The sequence below is a fragment of the Pocillopora damicornis genome, chromosome 6, assembly GCF_964200805.1.
Source record: "Pocillopora damicornis chromosome 6, jaPocDami1.2, whole genome shotgun sequence".
Classification (NCBI taxonomy): domain Eukaryota; kingdom Metazoa; phylum Cnidaria; class Anthozoa; order Scleractinia; family Pocilloporidae; genus Pocillopora; species Pocillopora damicornis.
The window spans coordinates 3,115,419-3,133,695 of NC_142675.1; the positions used below are offsets into that span (position 1 = coordinate 3,115,419).

The following is an 18,277-nucleotide window of genomic DNA, read 5'->3' on the forward strand; positions in this document are numbered from 1 at the left end:
GAGTTTGAGGCAAAACTTTTTTCTGATGTGAAACGCCTTGGACCGCTCTTACAGAGATCGCCACTTAATTGATACACAGTAGCGTATGAAATTGACATGATAATCCACTATATGCAGCGGACATTGATCATGTCGAGTTTAAAGTCTGCCTAGTTTCCAAGCCCCTCGTCCGTGTAGTGTTCTCAAACTTTTGCACACTCAGAGAGAAATGTCTTATTTTGCAGTTGTTTTCAAAATTTATAATAAAACATCTGTTTAATTCCGTTGTTTTCATGCTATTATGAATTATCAAACTTCGTGTCTATGATATCTGCTTCAGCCTTCGGTTTCGGTAGATAACTCAGACCAAGGTGGTGATATTTCACGATATCATGCTCAGTATCATCCCATAATTGCTTATTTTTACGAGAGTCATGGCGTCATATGGCGTGTCGGTAAGAATGCCTTATAAAACTAACAGCTAATTCTTTTTCAGATGGATTTGACCCAACTGGAATTATTGATAATATTCGTCAACTCTACAAAAAGCGGGAAGGTTGGCTGGCACCGTTTCCCTGGTGTGAAGATTTTCACTTCTCCTTTGACGACATCTACACCAGGCTTAAAGTCATCTACAGAAAGAAAACGAGAGGAACCGCAACAGACCGAGTTGTCACGATGTCTGAAATCTTCAACAAGTTCGAAGAATGTGAAGAACAAAGAGTAGTATTAATTGAAGGGAAGCCTGGTATGGGAAAGACAACGTACTGTAAAAAAGTTGTTGTCGACTGGGCCACAGGAAAACACACAACCGGAAATTGCTTCACAAACTTCGTAATAGTTCTTTTGATCAAATGTCGTGATGTTCAGTCTGGCCTTTGGGAGGCCATTGAAGATCAAATTCTGCCTCGAGAAGTTGGTGAAGACCAACGAGAGAGATTCTTCGACTTCATTCGCCACAATCAATCTAATGTTCTTCTAGTACTAGATGGATTGGATGAAGTTTCTGAGAAGAAGCTACCAATGTTTTCAGAAATTATTCAAGGCCGAGTACTGCCAAACTGTCGCGTGGTTGCTACGGCACGACACGAAGCTGGAGTCAAAGTTCGAAAATACTGCGACACGCTGTTAGAAGTTGAGGGATTTACTGAAGAAGATGTACAATCCTTCATCAGAAAGTACTTCAAAGCCGAACCAAACTTGGCCAAGCAGCTTACCGCACACCTGTATATTGATCGCAAGTTATATGAAATATTGACGAATCCTCTCAACACTGCGCTTCTTTGCCTGGTGTATGAAGATTTGAACGGTGTATTTCCTGAAAGCAGAACGAAGCTGTACATGGAAATAGTGGAGTGTGTACTAAGAAGGTACAGAACAAAGCAGCAACTACCAGAGAACGGTGAAGACCTTGTTGACCTTTACGAAAGCCAGTTGAAACACCTTGGTTCGATAGCTTTGAAAGGTTTACTTGAAGACAATTTGGATTTTGACGAGAAGGAGCTTGGAAAACATAAAGGAAGCGATTTACCTGGATTTGGATTTCTGTCAGTTCAGCCTGGAGGCAGTAAACTAAGACCAACTAGACGTTATAGCTTTCTTCACAAGACTTTCCAAGAATTCTTTGCAGCATTCTATCTCAGTTGTCAGCTTATCAACAAAGAAATCAGCGCGAACAGTATTGCTGCTGACAGAAAATATCGCCATGAGCTGAAAGAAGTGCTTCTGTTTGCATTTGGTATGCTAGCAGCACGATGCGAGGAAACAGTGGTGAACCTTCTGAAAAGCATATCAACACAGTTAAACCAGGAAGAAGAGGACGACGTAACTGTCATATTTAAGTGTGTTAGTGAATGCAAAAAGGAGAACAAAAATGTTGATGAAAAATTGGCTTCCGCTTTTGGCGCTTCTCTTCAAACTAAAACTGTTAAAGTTTTAGGGGTAGATGAAACTCTAGCTGTCTCTTTAAGCAACTTTCTGAAAACAAATACAACTGTGACAAACTTAACATTGAATAAACCTTCGCCAGGTGGGGTTGCCACTCTGGCAGAGTGTTTGAAATATAACAAATCGCTGACAACGTTGAATTTGAGTCATAATGAAATTCGTGCTGATGGTGCTGCTGCTCTGGGTGAGTGTTTGAAATATAACAAATCGCTGACAACGTTGAATTTGAGTCATAATGAAATTCGTGATGATGGTGCTGCTGCTCTGGGTGAGTGTTTGAAATATAATACATCGCTGACAACGTTGGATTTGAGTGATAATGAAATTGGTGATGATGGTGCTGCTGCTCTGAGTGAGTGTTTGAAATATAACAAATCGCTGACAACGTTGGATTTGAGTCGTAATATTAAAATTGGTCATGATGGTGCTGCTGCTCTGGGTGAGTGTTTGAAATATAACAAATCGCTGACAACGTTGGATTTGAGTGATAATAAAATTGGTGATGATGGTGCTGCTGCTCTGGTTGAGTGTTTGAAATATAACAAATCGCTGGCAACGTTGGATTTGAAACATTCTATAATTGATGGTGATGGTGCTGCTGCTCTGGGTGAGTGTTTGAAATATAACAAATCGCTGACAACGTTGGATTTGAGTCATAATTTCATTTCTAATGATGGTGATGGTGCTGCTGCTCTGGTTGAGTGTTTGAAATATAACAAATCGCTGACAACGTTGGATTTGAGTCATAATTTCATTTATAATGATGGTGCTGCTGCAATGGGTGAGTGTTTGAAATATAACAAATCGCTGACAACGTTGGATTTGAGTTGTAAAAATAAAATTCGTGATGATGGTGCTGCTGCTCTGGGTGAGTGTTTGAAATATAACAAATCGCTGACAACGTTGAATTTGAGTTATAATGAAATTCGTGATGATGGTGCTGCTGCTCTGGGTGAGTGTTTGAAATATAACAAATCGCTGACAACGTTGAATTTGAGTGATAATCAAATTCGTGATGATGGTGCTGCTGCTCTGGGTGAGTGTTTGAAATATAACAAATCGCTGACAACGTTGGATTTGAATGATAATCAAATTGGTGATGTTGGTGCTGCTGCTCTGGGTGAGTGTTTGAAAGATAACAAATCGCTGACAACGTTGGATTTGAGTGATAATAAAATTGGTGATGATGGTCCTACTGCTCTGGGTGAGTGTTTGAAAGATAACAAATCGCTGACAAAGTTGGATTTGAGTTGGAATGAAATTGGTGGTGATGGTGCTGCTGCTCTGGGTGAGTGTTTGAAATATAACAAATCGCTGACAAAGTTGGATTTGAATTGTAATAAAATTGGTGATGATGGTGCTGCTGCTCTGGGTGAGTGTTTGAAATATAACAAATCGCTGACAAAGTTGGATTTGAGTTATAATGAAATTGGTGATGTTGGTGCTGCTCCGCTGGGTGAGTGTTTGAAATATAACAAATCGCTGACAACGTTGGATTTGAGTTATAATGAAATTGGTGATGATGGTGCTGCTGCTCTGGGTGAGTGTTTGAAAGATAACAAATCGCTGACAACGTTGGATTTGAGTCAGAATGAAATTGGTGGTGATGGTGCTGCTGCTCTGGGTGAGTGTTTGAAAGATAACAAATCGCTGACAAAGTTGGATTTGAGTTGTAATGAAGTTGGTGGTGATGGTGCTGCTGCTCTGGGTGAGTGTTTGAAATATAACAAATCGCTGACAAAGTTGGATTTGAGTGATAATAAAATTGGTGATGATGGTGCTGCTGCTCTGGGTGAGTGTTTGAAATATAACAAATCGCTGACAAAGTTGGATTTGAGTTATAATGAAATTGGTGATGTTGGTGCTGCTGCTCTGGGTGAGTGTTTGAAATATAACAAATCGCTGACAAAGTTGGATTTGAGTCATAATGAAATTGGTGATGATGGTGCTGCTGCTCTGGTTGAGTGTTTGAAATATAACAAATCGCTGACAACGTTGGATTTGAGTTATCATAAAATTGGTGGTGATGGTGCTGCTGCTCTGGGTGAGTGTTTGAAATATAACAAATCGCTGACAACGTTGGATTTGAGTGATAATAAAATTGGTGATGATGGTGCTGCTGCTCTGAGTGAGTGTTTGAAATATAAAAAAAATTAACAAGTGCTTGTTTATTCCAAATTGCACGAGAAAAATTATGTGATTACGTATTTATAATATTCATGGAAAAAATACGCGATTGTTTATCATAATTAAACATAAGCAAAGCGCATGCGTGAAGTGCAAAAATCATTTATTCAAACCTTGCGTTCAATCAAAACAACCGCGTACGATCAAAATAATGATAAATTAAGCAAGGATATCTTCACATCTTTAAGGTGCAAAAAAGTTCAAAGTCCGGCTAAACAGTTCAAGGAATTGTTTAGTCTGTGTCCTAATCACTTTCGATGAAATGGAATTGTCGTTTCCGAGGTTTAACAATGTTTGTTTTTAATTTCGGCGTGTGATCGCTCGAGCAAAGTGTTAGGCTGGGTCGGCTCGTAATTTTCGATTTCCTCGGCAATTCCCTTCTCTAAACACCACTTACGTAGCATCTGTTTGCCAAGATTATTTACTTTTGTAAGAGCTTTTATAAAAGCGTGTACGTTTAGTCAAGAGACCGTTACACTTTATTACAATCTTATTTACACAACTTTTACCTTGTCACGTTTAATGGATAAAGCTGTTAAAAGAAACTATGCTTCATCTGTGACGCGCGTGCGTGTAAACCGCCAGATTATCCGCGCGAGGATAATTTGGAAACATTGGACTCCCTCGGATTTTGTTGTAGTTGAAAATCGGATGTAATCCGGATTGTCTTAAGTAATAAATTCTGCTCATATATATATTTTCTAGAGGGACTGCCATAATCGGTTTAAGGTTAGAGTAATTATTCTTTGGTGATCAGTTACTTGATTTTCATAAACTTACTTTAGTGTGATAATGTGCTGACACTTTTAAGTCCTGTGAGAAATTTGAAGTTGATAATTCTTAGGGTGCAAAGAGTTAATTAACAGAGTCGTAGCCATGTTGTATGGTAAAACTCTTTATGATGACTACATGAGTCTTTGTTGTAGGCTGTGAAGAACAATCTATTTTTCGAAGTGAACTTTTTTTAGAAAGGTTGTTACAAGACATTTTTTAATTTTGTAAGGGTATGTTTAGTTGAACCATTTATGTATTTCTTAAGACGTAACTGATATAAATAAAGGTATTTTCAGTAGAATTTCAGTTTTTCTCCTCTATTTTTTGTTGATGCGTATACTTTTTTTGCGTTCATCCAGAAAGTCCGTTTGATTACGATGCTCCTTAGCCTGCTGCTTCCTTTCTTCAATTCCCTTTTTTCGTTTGATATTTTTTGTAAACTGACCCATGGTCGATGCAATTTGGATGTTTTAGGGGGTGGGTTTTAATCTGCTTACACAGAAAAACTGGGTGAAAGAGTGACTTGTCTTGCTTACTGAAATCAGAGAAAACCTATGGCCAACTCGTGCATAGAGTTCTTCATCTAGGGATGAAACGTGGTTGTGAACCTGTAATTATATTTCTTGCAGCAATGCAAGGTTGCTGTTATCTCAAAAGCCGAGCATAGCAACCATTAACTCCGCTGAGAAATAAACGCATAAATAGTCTTTAGAAACAGCACAAAATAGTATCCTGCGTTTATCTAATTTCTGTTCGCAATTTTGTCAAATTTAGACGCTGCAATCCAAGTCTTTTTTAGCTTGCACAAGGAAAATTTTGCTATTTTCCATTCATATGTCACGTTCCGCCTCAGCTGCTCAAGAAATGGTTGAACTGCAGCGCAACAGTCTTTGTTTACAGCCTTAATCCTCTAACTTCCAGATCAAATTTGTAATTCTCCTATTGTCAACCATAGAATTCTTATGATGTTAGTTCAGAGAATTTAGTATTGAATCAACTAATCATCCCTAAATTGATATTTCTCTTTATTCTCATCACATATCTGGTTGATATTGTAAGGAGAAATTCTGTCTTGGTTACTCATGGGAGTTAAAAAGTTGACTCTCGCGTGCATCTGATAACAAAACTCTTTAAGTTTTCTGCCTCGGAACAAATTACCTCAGAAGTTATTTTAGGCGATCGCAATACTTTCGTCTGATTGAAAATAAACATATGCGGTAGTGAATTCCACAAATTTTCTTTTGTCAGAAAAGCACAGGATTATTTTCGTCCGCTTGTGACCGATTCAGTCGCCAATGCACAGTTTTCATAAGATAATTGAATTTAATCACGGTTCATGTTCGACATCAGATCATAAACAAGCGAAGCGATACACAGTAGTGGGTTTGTGCCTGAACTCGATAAAATTTTTTTCACTTGCAAGATTATATCTAAAGCAACGATGCTTAATATGTAACAATGCCTTACTAACGTCACGTGCGGTTACTACTCCAATGTGCTTTCGTGCTCGAGCGAGTTCGGGACGACTGATTACCAGTGTTTACATCTTAGTGAGTGAGTGACTCATTTGCATATCTGAGTCTTCATAAAAATTCTTTTGCACGAGTTAAAAATGAGAAAGGAAAGAGAAAAGAGAGAAAAGATGTTGACCATGGCAACAGGTTACCCAGGTGTTCAAACTTTCCCCACCCCCTCCCCTCCTCGGTTGTTTATTTCTGAGAGAGAAGTAGGAGTGGGAAAAGCAAGAAAAAAGGGTGAGGGAAGAATGAATTAAAACCTGGCTCTGTACCACAGGTTCACCAGCCTTTAAACAATATAAAACGAAAAGAAAAAGAATGGATGGAAGAGATATAAAGTGCCTATTTTTTTTTTCTTTTGCGTTTTCTAGTTAATAATTGTATTCAAAATTTGAAATTATCGACCTTAGCGCCTTGTGAGTTCTCCTTGACCATTTTTTTGCGCATTAAAAGTACAATTTGGCGGCCAAAAAGTGTCCCCATTTAGCGCGCGGCCAAAACGATCATATTAGGTAGCTGTGACATAGAAAACTGTGCAGAAACTTCGTCGGAGAAAGAAGAAATGAAGAGGAGACGACGAACAGATTTCGTGGACGTAGCGCCAAATGAGGTTAGATAAAAGAATAATAGATCTACACCGGGTATTTCCATACACCACTTTCCAAAGGATGTAGCTGTATGGCCAAAATGGACGCGTCTCCATCGTAGTCATAGAGGAGATTTTATTCTTTAAAGTTGTCGGCCTTATGCTCCGTTTCGGCTTCGAAGACGGCTGTCACGAACACATGCCACTGGTCAAATAAGGGGAACTTAGATTGCCAGTGAATTCAGCAGAAAAGAAAGCTGATTAAGGGGCCTATTCCACATCGGACACGATTATACCACATTCTTTTCGGCTGACATTACGCAAGCGAAAAATGGTGAGTTTCTCAATGTTGCTTATTTCACGCGCTTGAGAGGTACTTATATTCTTTGTCTTTCCACATGATTACATCTGCGCTTTTCTTATCGTTTGATAATCCTACCAGTTGCAGTTTCCATCGAATTTGAAAAACAGAAATACATCATTTGTATTAAAAGTAAAGCCTTTTCCTGAGCTGAGCGGTATCCTGTTGCCTGAACAGTGCGAAACCTCTGGCGGATACTGGTATAAACTCAAGCTCGAAGGGGCCTTGTGTTCTGGCAACCTGGGTTTCCAAAAATCCATCCCACGAGCCTTCAATTCCCCTATGCCCTCAAGAAACTAAAAGTAGCAAAAATAGCAATGTCATCGTGATAATAGCACTGCAACGCGACGAATTGAGAAACACAAATACTATTGAATTTGATAGTAGCGAATCCGAGTGCTGTGTGAAAGTCAATGCATACGAAATATTCATTTACAACACTGATGTCCGCGGTTATTTGCCAGTGAGTGAAATGGGTCATGCGGCAATGCTGCACTCAAACTAAGGAGGTCTTTCTCTATTAAAAGTCTTATTATGAATATAAACTCACTCGTTTTTCGTTTAAACGGCTCGACGACGATAGTCTCCGCCTTTACAATGTCTGAGGAAAGGAGCAACTTGCAGTATAATTGATTGATGACTTTTCGGTGAGAATTATCAGGCGTGCTTCGTGATTCAGCTGATTCTTTCGATGCTGTCGTCAAAAGTTAGCTTTTGGTTTGCCAAGAGAATTACTCTACAGCAACGAAACTCAAGAACACTGACCATGCAAGGTGAACGTTTGCCGCACCCAGTACGAAAGAATAACTTTTTTAGGGCAACAGAAAAGAACACGGCTTCCCATTCTTGCCATAGAACTTAAAATTTAGTGACGGGAGCTTTTTGTTCTAATTTTGACCTTAACACCCGCAAGCAAGAAATCGTCTTTGTCCCTTTTTCAGTCTTAGTCGAAATCTTTGTTTGATTCACGCGGTTCTTCTTTGAAGGGCTGAACCGTACTCGCAACTTCCATTTCTTCTTTACTACCTGAGTAAGATGTATCAAAACTCTCGGTAGAGCTTGCCAAAGGCAGGTATACATAGCTATTGGACATCATTTCAAGAGTATTCCAAAGCTGACTGATACAAAATTACAAGAGATGTAAGAGATTAGTAAGTGTCAACTGAGAGTTTTCACTGTTTTCTATGTTATCGCCGGCTAACTCGTTACCAGCCTTCGGGGCAGTTTTAGGACAAACTAGGAGCACTTTAGGGCTCGAAAAAACCGAGTTTCATGTTTTTGAAATTTTTCGTCTATCAGAATTGGTTTGAATACATGATAAGGTAAATAAATAAATACTGTCATAGGCACATTAAGAAGAGAGGAAACATTAAGCTTAAGTTGTGCATGTCTGAAAAGCTATCCATGAATAATAAAAAAAGATCGTGAATTAATCAAAAAGAGCAGGAGGAGGAGTCCTACCCTAAAACTATCAATTTTTCCGCACGCTCCTTACGTTCCCCTCCCCCCTCTTCCCCATCATGCATCCAGGAGGGGAATTCAATTTTAAAAAGAGGGGTTCAAAATTTTCCCTACCTCTCTCCCACCGTCATCAAACCCATCACGTAACCTTGAGGGAAGTGAAGTTTACAAAGGGAGGTGCACATTCTTCTTGCTACATACCCCTCCCCCTTCACCTCCTCCACACACACACGCATGCGCCAAACCCCTGATACACCCTTGAGTGGAAGTCAAGTTTACATAAAGGGGTATATATGCTATCATCCCGCGAATGACTCGAGGAGCGGGAGCAAGTTTCCAAAGAATCTGTGGTGCTGCGTCAGTGGGGGATGTAACAAGATGATTTGGTTTTGTTAACTGAATTGAAAATGTAAATTGGCCACTGTAAAAGTTTCTAAAGAAGGCATTTTGAGCGTTAGTACTCGGGGGCTAACATTCCAAATGTTAGCTTAGAAACTCTTTGCGGTGGCCAAGTTATATTAAATAGTTCATCTGATAAAACCAAATCAAATTAAATTTGCTTTTGAGTCACTGGCGTGTTCGGGCTTGTGGCGATTTGACCGATCGCTTTGATTGACAGGCTTCGTTTTCTTTTCCTTTCTCCTTTATTTTTGGTACGTACCTTTACTAAAGCAGACTTTTGTGTAGCCCCCCTCCCCCCTCCTCCTCCTCCTCCTCCCCTCCCCCCTACGTCCCAAAGCTCCGCCGTCCCTATAGAATTGTTACAGTTAAAGATATATTTTTACCTAGACACCCAACATGAGATGAAAACGCAAACGAGCGACAGACATTGTGCAGTCAGAGCGCGGGAGGGTTGAGTGAAAAAGTTGTGTTTCCTTGTCATAACAATCAGAATACTTGGTGTCATTTTGTCTGACTTTTATTTACTTGAAATTTCAAATCACTGTCATATCAATAAAAAGGTACTCTCTTCAAAAACCTCTCTCTCGGTCAAGAATCAAACATTAAACAAAGTTCTTTTACAAAAGATTCATCGATCCACCAAAAATATTCATACGTCCTTTTTTTTATACAACCACATATTACACTCCGAATTCGCTGTACAAATATAAACGTCCTTTGGAACTTTACATCTATAACTATGACTCTCTTTTCCATTACCTTAAAACTGGTTTCATTTTTTGTCTTAATTAGTCCCTATTTTCATTTTAATTTAAATTCTTACCACTTTCAATAGAACATTCTTATTGACCAGACATTATTTATGGCCTGAGCGTGGAGGAGGGGGGAATTTTTGTTCTCTCGCCATAAAATTCACCTGATCTCCCCCCTAAGGCTCTGTAAGATTCTTATCATACCCCCCTTTCTCTCATTAGCAGTTAACTAGTAGCACATTCTCTATAGTCCCCTCCCCCCTTTATATTCTGTCGGCGACGACTGATTCCCCCTCTGTTCCCTCTGAAAACCATGTGATCATTTACCCCCTCCCTCCCCCCCCCCCAGGCGATAACTAATGACTGGTTCTGGTTGCTTGATCTCTACGTTGTCTTCACTATCATTTATATCTCAAACTCTTTTGACCTACACTGTTCAATTCTGTGATAGGCGATCGCGAATTGCATAGCATGGCATAAATTATTTTATCATATAACTTTGTTCGTACGTGCGTTATGATTGGTCAATGAAGGCAGGCCGTTTTTCACTACACGGCCCGCTAAACTAAAATGTCTGCGTGAATTGAAATCTTTCCTTTCTGTTTGAACCCAGAGATATGATAAATATCGTACTAAAACCTCGTTTTCCAGGTCCTTCCTGTAAGTTACAGAAACTCGTTTTTTCCTCGGATTTAAGGCACGCGCACTTTGATCTTCCTTGCATTGGGCCATAAATCTGAACAGAAAAACCTTGATCCGTAACTCAAGTACAAACCTCGAACTCGGTTAGTGAGACGCACATGCATGTTTTACTTAGATCCGTGTTTTTTAGAGCCTTTCGCATAGACACGAACACGAGTAGTGTTTTAAAGTGACTGACATGATATTTCAAAGACGAATCGCATGCATACAGCGTATGTATATCAACATTACCAACTACAGCATAAACTATAATTCTTTTTATATACAACTGCATTTTTCTTGAACAAACATACGGTTCTCCTTATAAAGGCATTTGTCAATTCCCACCGGCACTGTCACACTTTCGTTCCCAGAACCTCAACCAAACAAGTATAGAGAGCCTAAGAACGAAATTGTTATGGTTTGATTTCAAAATCAAATCACCGCCCAGACAGAACGTCAGCGTCCCCTATACAGCTTCAACGCAATTAAACGAATTTGCAATATACAAAACTTAGCTCAATTTCCCGACATCCAATGCTATGGAAACAAATGTCGTCGAACGTCGAAATATTCCATAAAACACAAATTAGGAAATATTACGTCGTAGAATCAGTCTCTCAGTGACATCAGAGAACTGTGCTGACAATATTAAAACCTGCTGTGCTTCATTCATCTTACACACGAAAAGAGTCCAGGAAGAAGTTTACGATGGGTAAACAAATAAATTGATGAGCAGCCTCATTGAGGAGAAACGTAAGTTTGAGCAAGAAAAATTTCTGAACCGTAACAACTTTGAATACTATATATATCTATCCTACATCATTATTGCTCTAGTCTTCTCACTGCCATGACATTTATCCGGCAATCTGCAGGTCTAAGGCCCGTGAAAAAGACGAGCAGGTATCTTGCTCAATGTGAATGAAAATTGTCTCATCTCTTCGTAAGGCGCCATTTTTTCTCTTATTTCTGCCTCACGTCTTCCCCCACCCCACCCCGCCCCACTTCACTCTTTGGCCTTCTCTTGCATACAATAAGGTCGTGTGCCATGGGAATCAAACGCTTTAACTGAAACCAAATTTTTTCTAAATATAAGCGTTAGAACACTTAATCAACCATTTTTGTTTGAAACGAGGCAATTCCACTCATTACCAGACTTCTCCGCGTTGACGAGTTGAAGGAGGACAACATGGCGACCGTGATGGTCATGTCGCGCTCTTCTGATCCAACTTTGAGAATAAGATGCTGTGGTGACTGAAATTGATGTGACGATAAACCAGCCGAATTAATCCTTCAACCCCCATAAATGATCAAGAAGGAATTTCTCCTTACAATATCAATACAATAACAAGCAGGGGATTATCAGTTGATCCAAAAACAAATTCTCCAAATTAACATCGTAAGATTTGTATGGCAGACAGAAAGGAGAATTACTAATGAGATCTGGGGAGTGAAAGGGTTAACCCTTTGCACCCTTACATCATTATGCATATTCTCCATACTGTTCTCTATACATTTCTTCAAGTGCCGACAAGGAGAAACTGTTTAACAATCAACAGCTTCTCCAGTTGGTAATCATTTCCTATATTCTCATGACCTTAATGCATGATCCGTAGGTGATATTGTGGGGAGAAATTAGATGCTAGTCACTCTTAGGGTTTAAAGTGTTAAGGCACCAAATGTGACAGCGGTTGCCACAGGTGTTTTTTATTTCCCACTTTTTTTCTCTTAATTTTCTTTCTTTTTGGTTGATGCCGACAAGAAAAAGGCGAAAACCTTCAAACAACTCAGCCAAACTGAAAGCCTTGATCCCAATAAAACATGACCTTAATTTTATAATGGGTCGAAATAAAAGCCGGTTACCAGTGCTCTACTGCTACTTCTAAGGGCCGATTTACACGGTGCAACCATGACGCATGCAACAAGCTTGCAGCACTCCATACTCCCTTGGGGCCATTTGCACGTGCACAAGCCAAAATCGCGTACAATTCCTCTCCCTCTCACAAAAACTTGCCGGCTTTCGAAAAGGAATTCTTCTTCACTCCTGAGCGAAATTAATTTCTGCCTCCTCTTCTGAAAGAGTTATCTTCGCTTTGTATTCGACAGCTAATTTTGCTCTGTATTCGACAACTAACGAACAGCAGCAACTTCGTCCGTGATTATGATGCAAGAAAACTTCACTTTCCTCCCCCTACTTAGTAGAAATTTTTCACAATATAATTCATATTCATCGATTTCGGCTACGGTTGTCGCAGCGGTTAAAAAATGTTTTTCAGAACATGTTTTAAAACCCTACGAGATTTTTGAGACGTATGCGACAGTCGTAAGCGAGTTGCAGGTTTGATTTAGACGAAATAATTCGTTTCGTAGGCCTGTCGTGGGCTTGTTGCACGCGACAAAGTCGTACGGCGTAAATCGTACCGCGAGGTCGACTATCGATTCGGCAACAGCCTTTGGTTCCCTGGTTTTAAGATCATTAGTCCCAATGGCACAGCCATCTTTTACACCATCAAAAACCGCTCATGGAAAAAAAGGAACAGCAACACCTACCTTAATTACAACACGAACAAAACAAACGACTTAATAACCTTTCATTCACGATCCAAGACTCTGCGTCCATTTAACATTGTCCAACTCAAGTTTTCCGCTTAATCCATCTTGATAGTTGAGAGCTCCATCTTCGGGCGACTACCTGAGAGAAACGTCTTTTCTCCTCGCTTTCACGCACAGTTCCTTCTGCTTCATCAATTATCCCACGGCTTAAGAACTTGCACGCAATCATCCCTCTTCATTTTCTTCAATACATTGATAAGGAAATCCACAGTGGAACTATCTTTTTGTCCCCATTGATAAAGCACGTTTGAGTAGCCTCGTTGACCTCAAGTTCAAAGTTTTTTATCTCATTTGTAGTAAACTCGAGGTATCCCGCAAGTGTCACCCAGTTTTTGCTTGACTTGGGGTTTAAAAACTTTCCAAGTTCGATGAAAACATGAGCGGGAAGGTCCCGAACCAACGTTTTACCTGTGGTAGAGAAATCAAAAATATTATTATCATATTCTGAGACTTACAAAAAGTACCATTTTGCTGGTAGATACGGGAGGTCTGAGGAGAGGTCGCAGGTGCCCATACAGTTATGAGATTAGCTTAGGTAATTTGCAGACTTCAGGGGGAGAGGGGTGAGACATGCTACGGTCAGCCCTCGCCTTGGAAGGGTTAAGGTTCGTTTCCGTTAAAAATCAATAAATGACACAAGGTCCAGTCTCTAGCGTGGAGTTCAAATAAAAAAAACGACTTTCACTTCGAAAATCCGAAGGTTGGCACCACTCCGCAGGCCAGCGGTACACGTTCGAAGTCAAGGAGTTTTAAATCTCCACCTTGGTTTCTCGTGTCTTCTTATTAAACAAAACACCAAGAGACCGTCACTTTTGTGTAATCGGTGAAGTTGTGGCCGGGGCATAATTCAATTTTTGCTGTTGCTCAATGAAGCAGTTTTAACTCTTCGCCCCGCCTGATAGAATTGCAGTGTTTAGTGGTGAAGGTAAGTTTTCACCCCTTAACTCCCAAAATCTTATTGTCAATTCTCCCCTCTAGCTGTTGCAGATTTCCTTCTAAATTATTTTTGAGAATCTGATGTTAGATGAGGGTAAAAAAATCTACCTGATAACTACCAGCATTCTCATCGCCTGTTTGCAGGATGATGTAGGAATATTTTAGGGAGAAGTCTCATGTTGATCTCTTTTGGAAAAAAGAGAAAAAAAACAAAGCAAAATAAAAGATAACAAAACAAAAACAAAACAAAAGAAAAAGGTAAAAAATATTGAAAAGATGCATTATAAAAGAAACCAAGAATTTAAAATAGAAAGACGCTCTGACACTAAAAGAGATCATCGATTAGGCATACAGCGAGTTGAACAAATTTCTTGATCCAACTGTCCATTTTACGTGAAAAAAAAACAATATTTCAACTCTATTCTAGAGTTGTAGTCATGATACGATTTAACATGACTCTGTCGGAATAGAGTTGAATTATTGTTTTTTCACATTAAATCTAGCGTAAACTATAACTTAGTTTTGTATTAATTTTCTCTCTCGGTTCTTCCTTATTCCTTCCGGCTTTATTCAAATATGTCTGCAGATGTTCTGGATTGTGGATGATGCCCACACGTTCTTTAAAAATTCTTACGTTTCTCAAACATTGTAATGTTCAGTTAGAACTAATGCAAAGTATGAAAATTACTTCGATCACGAATAGGATTACAGGAAATGCTAAATAGCAACAGGCCTTTGATAAAAAAAGATTTGAACTATGGAAAATAATCAACTAAATATTGTCCGGTTCAAAAATGTCACACCACACGAAGAACGAATTGTCACGAAAGTGTCACGCTGCTAAGAGCGCCTCTTCTAACTCCCAAAGGATTACTTTGAATGCAGAACAAACTCTTTCCCATTTAAGACATACTTACTTTTTCCGTTGCCTACGCTGACGCCCTGTAACGAGCCACTACTGTCCTGAGAGTCAGAATCTCGTTGATGACTATCTGGTCTAGTGGAGCAGGCCGTCCGCCTTCCTCGAAGTCCGTACGAGGATCGCGCATGAGCTGGTGTCTCCGATGAAGTCGGCGGCACAAAGTCATATTTCGCTTCCTCCATTTCTAAAACAATTACAAAAACAACAGCGAATTTGTTAAAGATTCTGTCTCTCAGTCCCTCTCAGGATAACAGCCAGAGGAAAAAAGAAAGAGATTCTAATATGGCGTCAGTCTATTTTTCAACGCTGTTGACTGTAACCTATTCTGGAAAACGTGATTTATTTAGCAGAGATCGCGTGGTGCACGTAAATGAGTGTGTGGGCGGCTTTTATCGGTAAACTTCGAGCCAGAATTGAATAGCTGTCCATCGTTTAGCATACTTCACTAGCTACGCGTTGTTGCAAGTTTTCACTGCATTTTCTCAGGATTAAAATTCATACAGAGTTATATTCCGTAGAGGTGAAAACAAGGGATTGCATTCAGACATAGTTTGACGCTACTCAGGTTTGCAGACTTAATGAATGTACCCGAAGAAGTTACGATTGTTCAACTGGTTGCCGTGTGAACGTTAATATATTTTATCTAAGGGATTGCATTGTTTCTTCATGGTTTCACAAAGCGTTTGGTCGAGAAAACTTGCATCTCCTCTCAGTCAATGAGGAAGGAGAACTCAAATCAGCATTCTGTCAACATCGTCACGTCCAACAGTTTTAAATAGCGTCTGATCTCCTCTTCAAGCGTAATATGTGTAGGTGTCAACGAGTAACAGGCAAACATGCAAAATATTTGCTGTCAGGATTCTCGTTCGTGAACTACGCAAAATTTGTCTTTTGTCATTTTCACGTTGTTGTTAAGCAAAATCTACGAAGTGTTTTATAAAAACTCACGTGGGGTTCTATTTTCCTCTTCATTAAATCGTTTGATTCGCAACTTTCTCGTTATTGTCGCCGTTCTGTTTGGCGTAAGAGCCTTAATGCTTACTGACAACAAATCCTTTTGAGACTTCGCTCAGCTTGACGATTTGACCTCAAAAAATACATTACCTTGAGGGTCATAAGCCTTGTTTCCTTCATGCCGATTTTTTTCCTCCAGTAACAATAGAAAGCCACAGCAGTTAGAACGAGGAGCGACACAGCGACAGTGATGCCAATGATATATGTTATGGAGTTAGATGTTACTTTCTCTACGGGGCTTAATGAACTCCCAGCAATGGTTGGTAACGAAGGCGCTCGAGAGACTGCAATGATTGAAATAAAGCGTAAGTATATATCTGCGTTAATGACCAAACGTGAGGTCAAGATAGCTGGATATTGGTCAGTTAAGCACTCAATAGCCACTTTTGTTCTAAAAAACCTCCGCTCCAGACAACATTTTTGGGAAACTCTACGAGACTGATCCTCAAAGGAAAGTCTTTGAATTTCAACGACAAACGCTTGAATGGCTCTGGAAACAAAAATGGCGATAGCTTTTGCAGTCATATTCATGGCTCAAATTGAGAAGAAGCTACTAACTAGCTACAAGCCCACATAAGCCATTTATATGGAAAATATACATTGATGACATTTTTTGTGTGTGCACCATTCCCGAAACCGAAATCAACAACTTCAATGATTTTGGCAACTCATTCCACGCCAGTTTTGGATTCACGCATGAAATTTCATCAGCAAAAATTGTTTTCCTCGATACTGAAGTTTTTACAGGACCGAGATTTACCGATAGCAAAATCCTTGATTTTTAAACATAATGCGAGCCGACAGAAACATTCCAATATACACAATTCTCTTCACACCACCTTGTCAGTATTAAGAAGGGTTTTTGTAAAATGAGAGGCACTACGCTTACTGAGAACAAACTCGGTTGAAGAACTTGACTTGCCTTAACTTGCCTTATAGAACGAAGCTACCCTCAGGACCTTGTCGAAAAGGCCATAGCCGATGCACAATTCTCATCACGTAACACGGCTTTGACAAACGAACCGAAATCATTTAAAAAGATTTTGACATTGTTTAGGACTTTCAACCGTGCTTACCAGAATCTCAAAAAGATTTTTATGAAACACTGGCAACTTATTTCAGGCAACAATAACTAGGCGCTAATATATCCTAATTCGCCAATTGTTGCCTATCGGAAGGTCAGGTCTCTGAAATATTCGCTTCTTAGAGCACAACCTCCTTCACTGTAATTACACAACAGCATTTTAGAAGTTATACACGATAAAGGTTTAGTGAAAATACTACAAGACATTGCAGAATTAATTTGTGACAAAAGGTACTTAAAGTGACTCTTAGTTGCTTGGTTACTGATCAGAAATGAAAACTGAAATTTGCAACTCCGACGTATTGCACCCCGTCATTCATAGCGCGCAAAAGTAAAAACAAAAACCTTAAGCCTTTTACCCCTTGGAGTGATTAGCATCTAATTTCTCCTCATGCACAATATCACCCCTGAATCTAACATTAAGGTCATGAGAATAAAGAAAATGATTATCAACCACAGAAACTCTTGATTGTTGAACAAATTTTCCTTATCAGCACCTTGAAAAATGTATAGAGAACAGCGTAGAGAATATGCATACTGATATTAGGGTGTAAAGGTTAAATTATTGAGTAAATAAAGAAAAAGAGTTGTCTGCTTGAAGCGTATAAAGTATCACAGCATGTCTCAATAGACTGTCTACAGATATGCGTGTCCGATTGAGCGCGCAAATCATGTCAGCCTCGACAATCCTCGATCTCAAGTAGTTCATTCTATCGACGTAAAATCTGAAGAACAGGGAATTGTTATAAGGTTTACAGTTGGATGATCTGAATTACACCTCAGTTTTAAAGTCGTCAAATGGTTTAAGGTTTGGCGTCTAGATACTAGGAAATACTAATGTGCTATCATTCAAACAGGGGTATAGCTCATTGTACCTCCCCTCCCACTTGTCAAGTTCTTCTATTAGAGGTGCCATTCATACTTCTTATATGAAAAGAAAAAGCATTCTCTGTTTGATTCTCCTCTCCCCAACCCCCTCCCCACTACTCTCATGCCTCCCCTCCCACCTAACAAGTTCTTCTGTTAGAGGTGCCATTCATACTTCTTATATACAAAAAAAA

At 39.5% G+C, this 18,277-nt stretch overlaps 1 protein-coding gene and 1 pseudogene across 6 annotated transcripts in view; one reads left to right on the plus strand and one right to left on the minus strand.

Annotated features, from left to right (window-relative positions):
* The window catches only part of LOC113677741 (uncharacterized), a 26,820-nt gene extending 21,632 nt beyond the window's left edge, over window positions 1–5,188 (plus strand). For all 6 annotated transcript variants that reach the window (XM_089210185.1, XM_089210184.1, XM_089210186.1 and 3 more), the window contains one exon: window positions 476–5,188. In XM_089210185.1, the coding sequence (XP_089066311.1) occupies window positions 476–4,083 (3,608 nt within the window). In that variant the 3' untranslated portion in view covers window positions 4,084–5,188. The remainder of the gene's footprint in view (window positions 1–475) is intronic.
* Window positions 5,189–13,170: 7,982 nt separating this feature from the next.
* On the minus strand, window positions 13,171–16,998 carry LOC149043463 (uncharacterized; annotated as a pseudogene).
* Window positions 16,999–18,277: the final 1,279 nt, after the last annotated feature.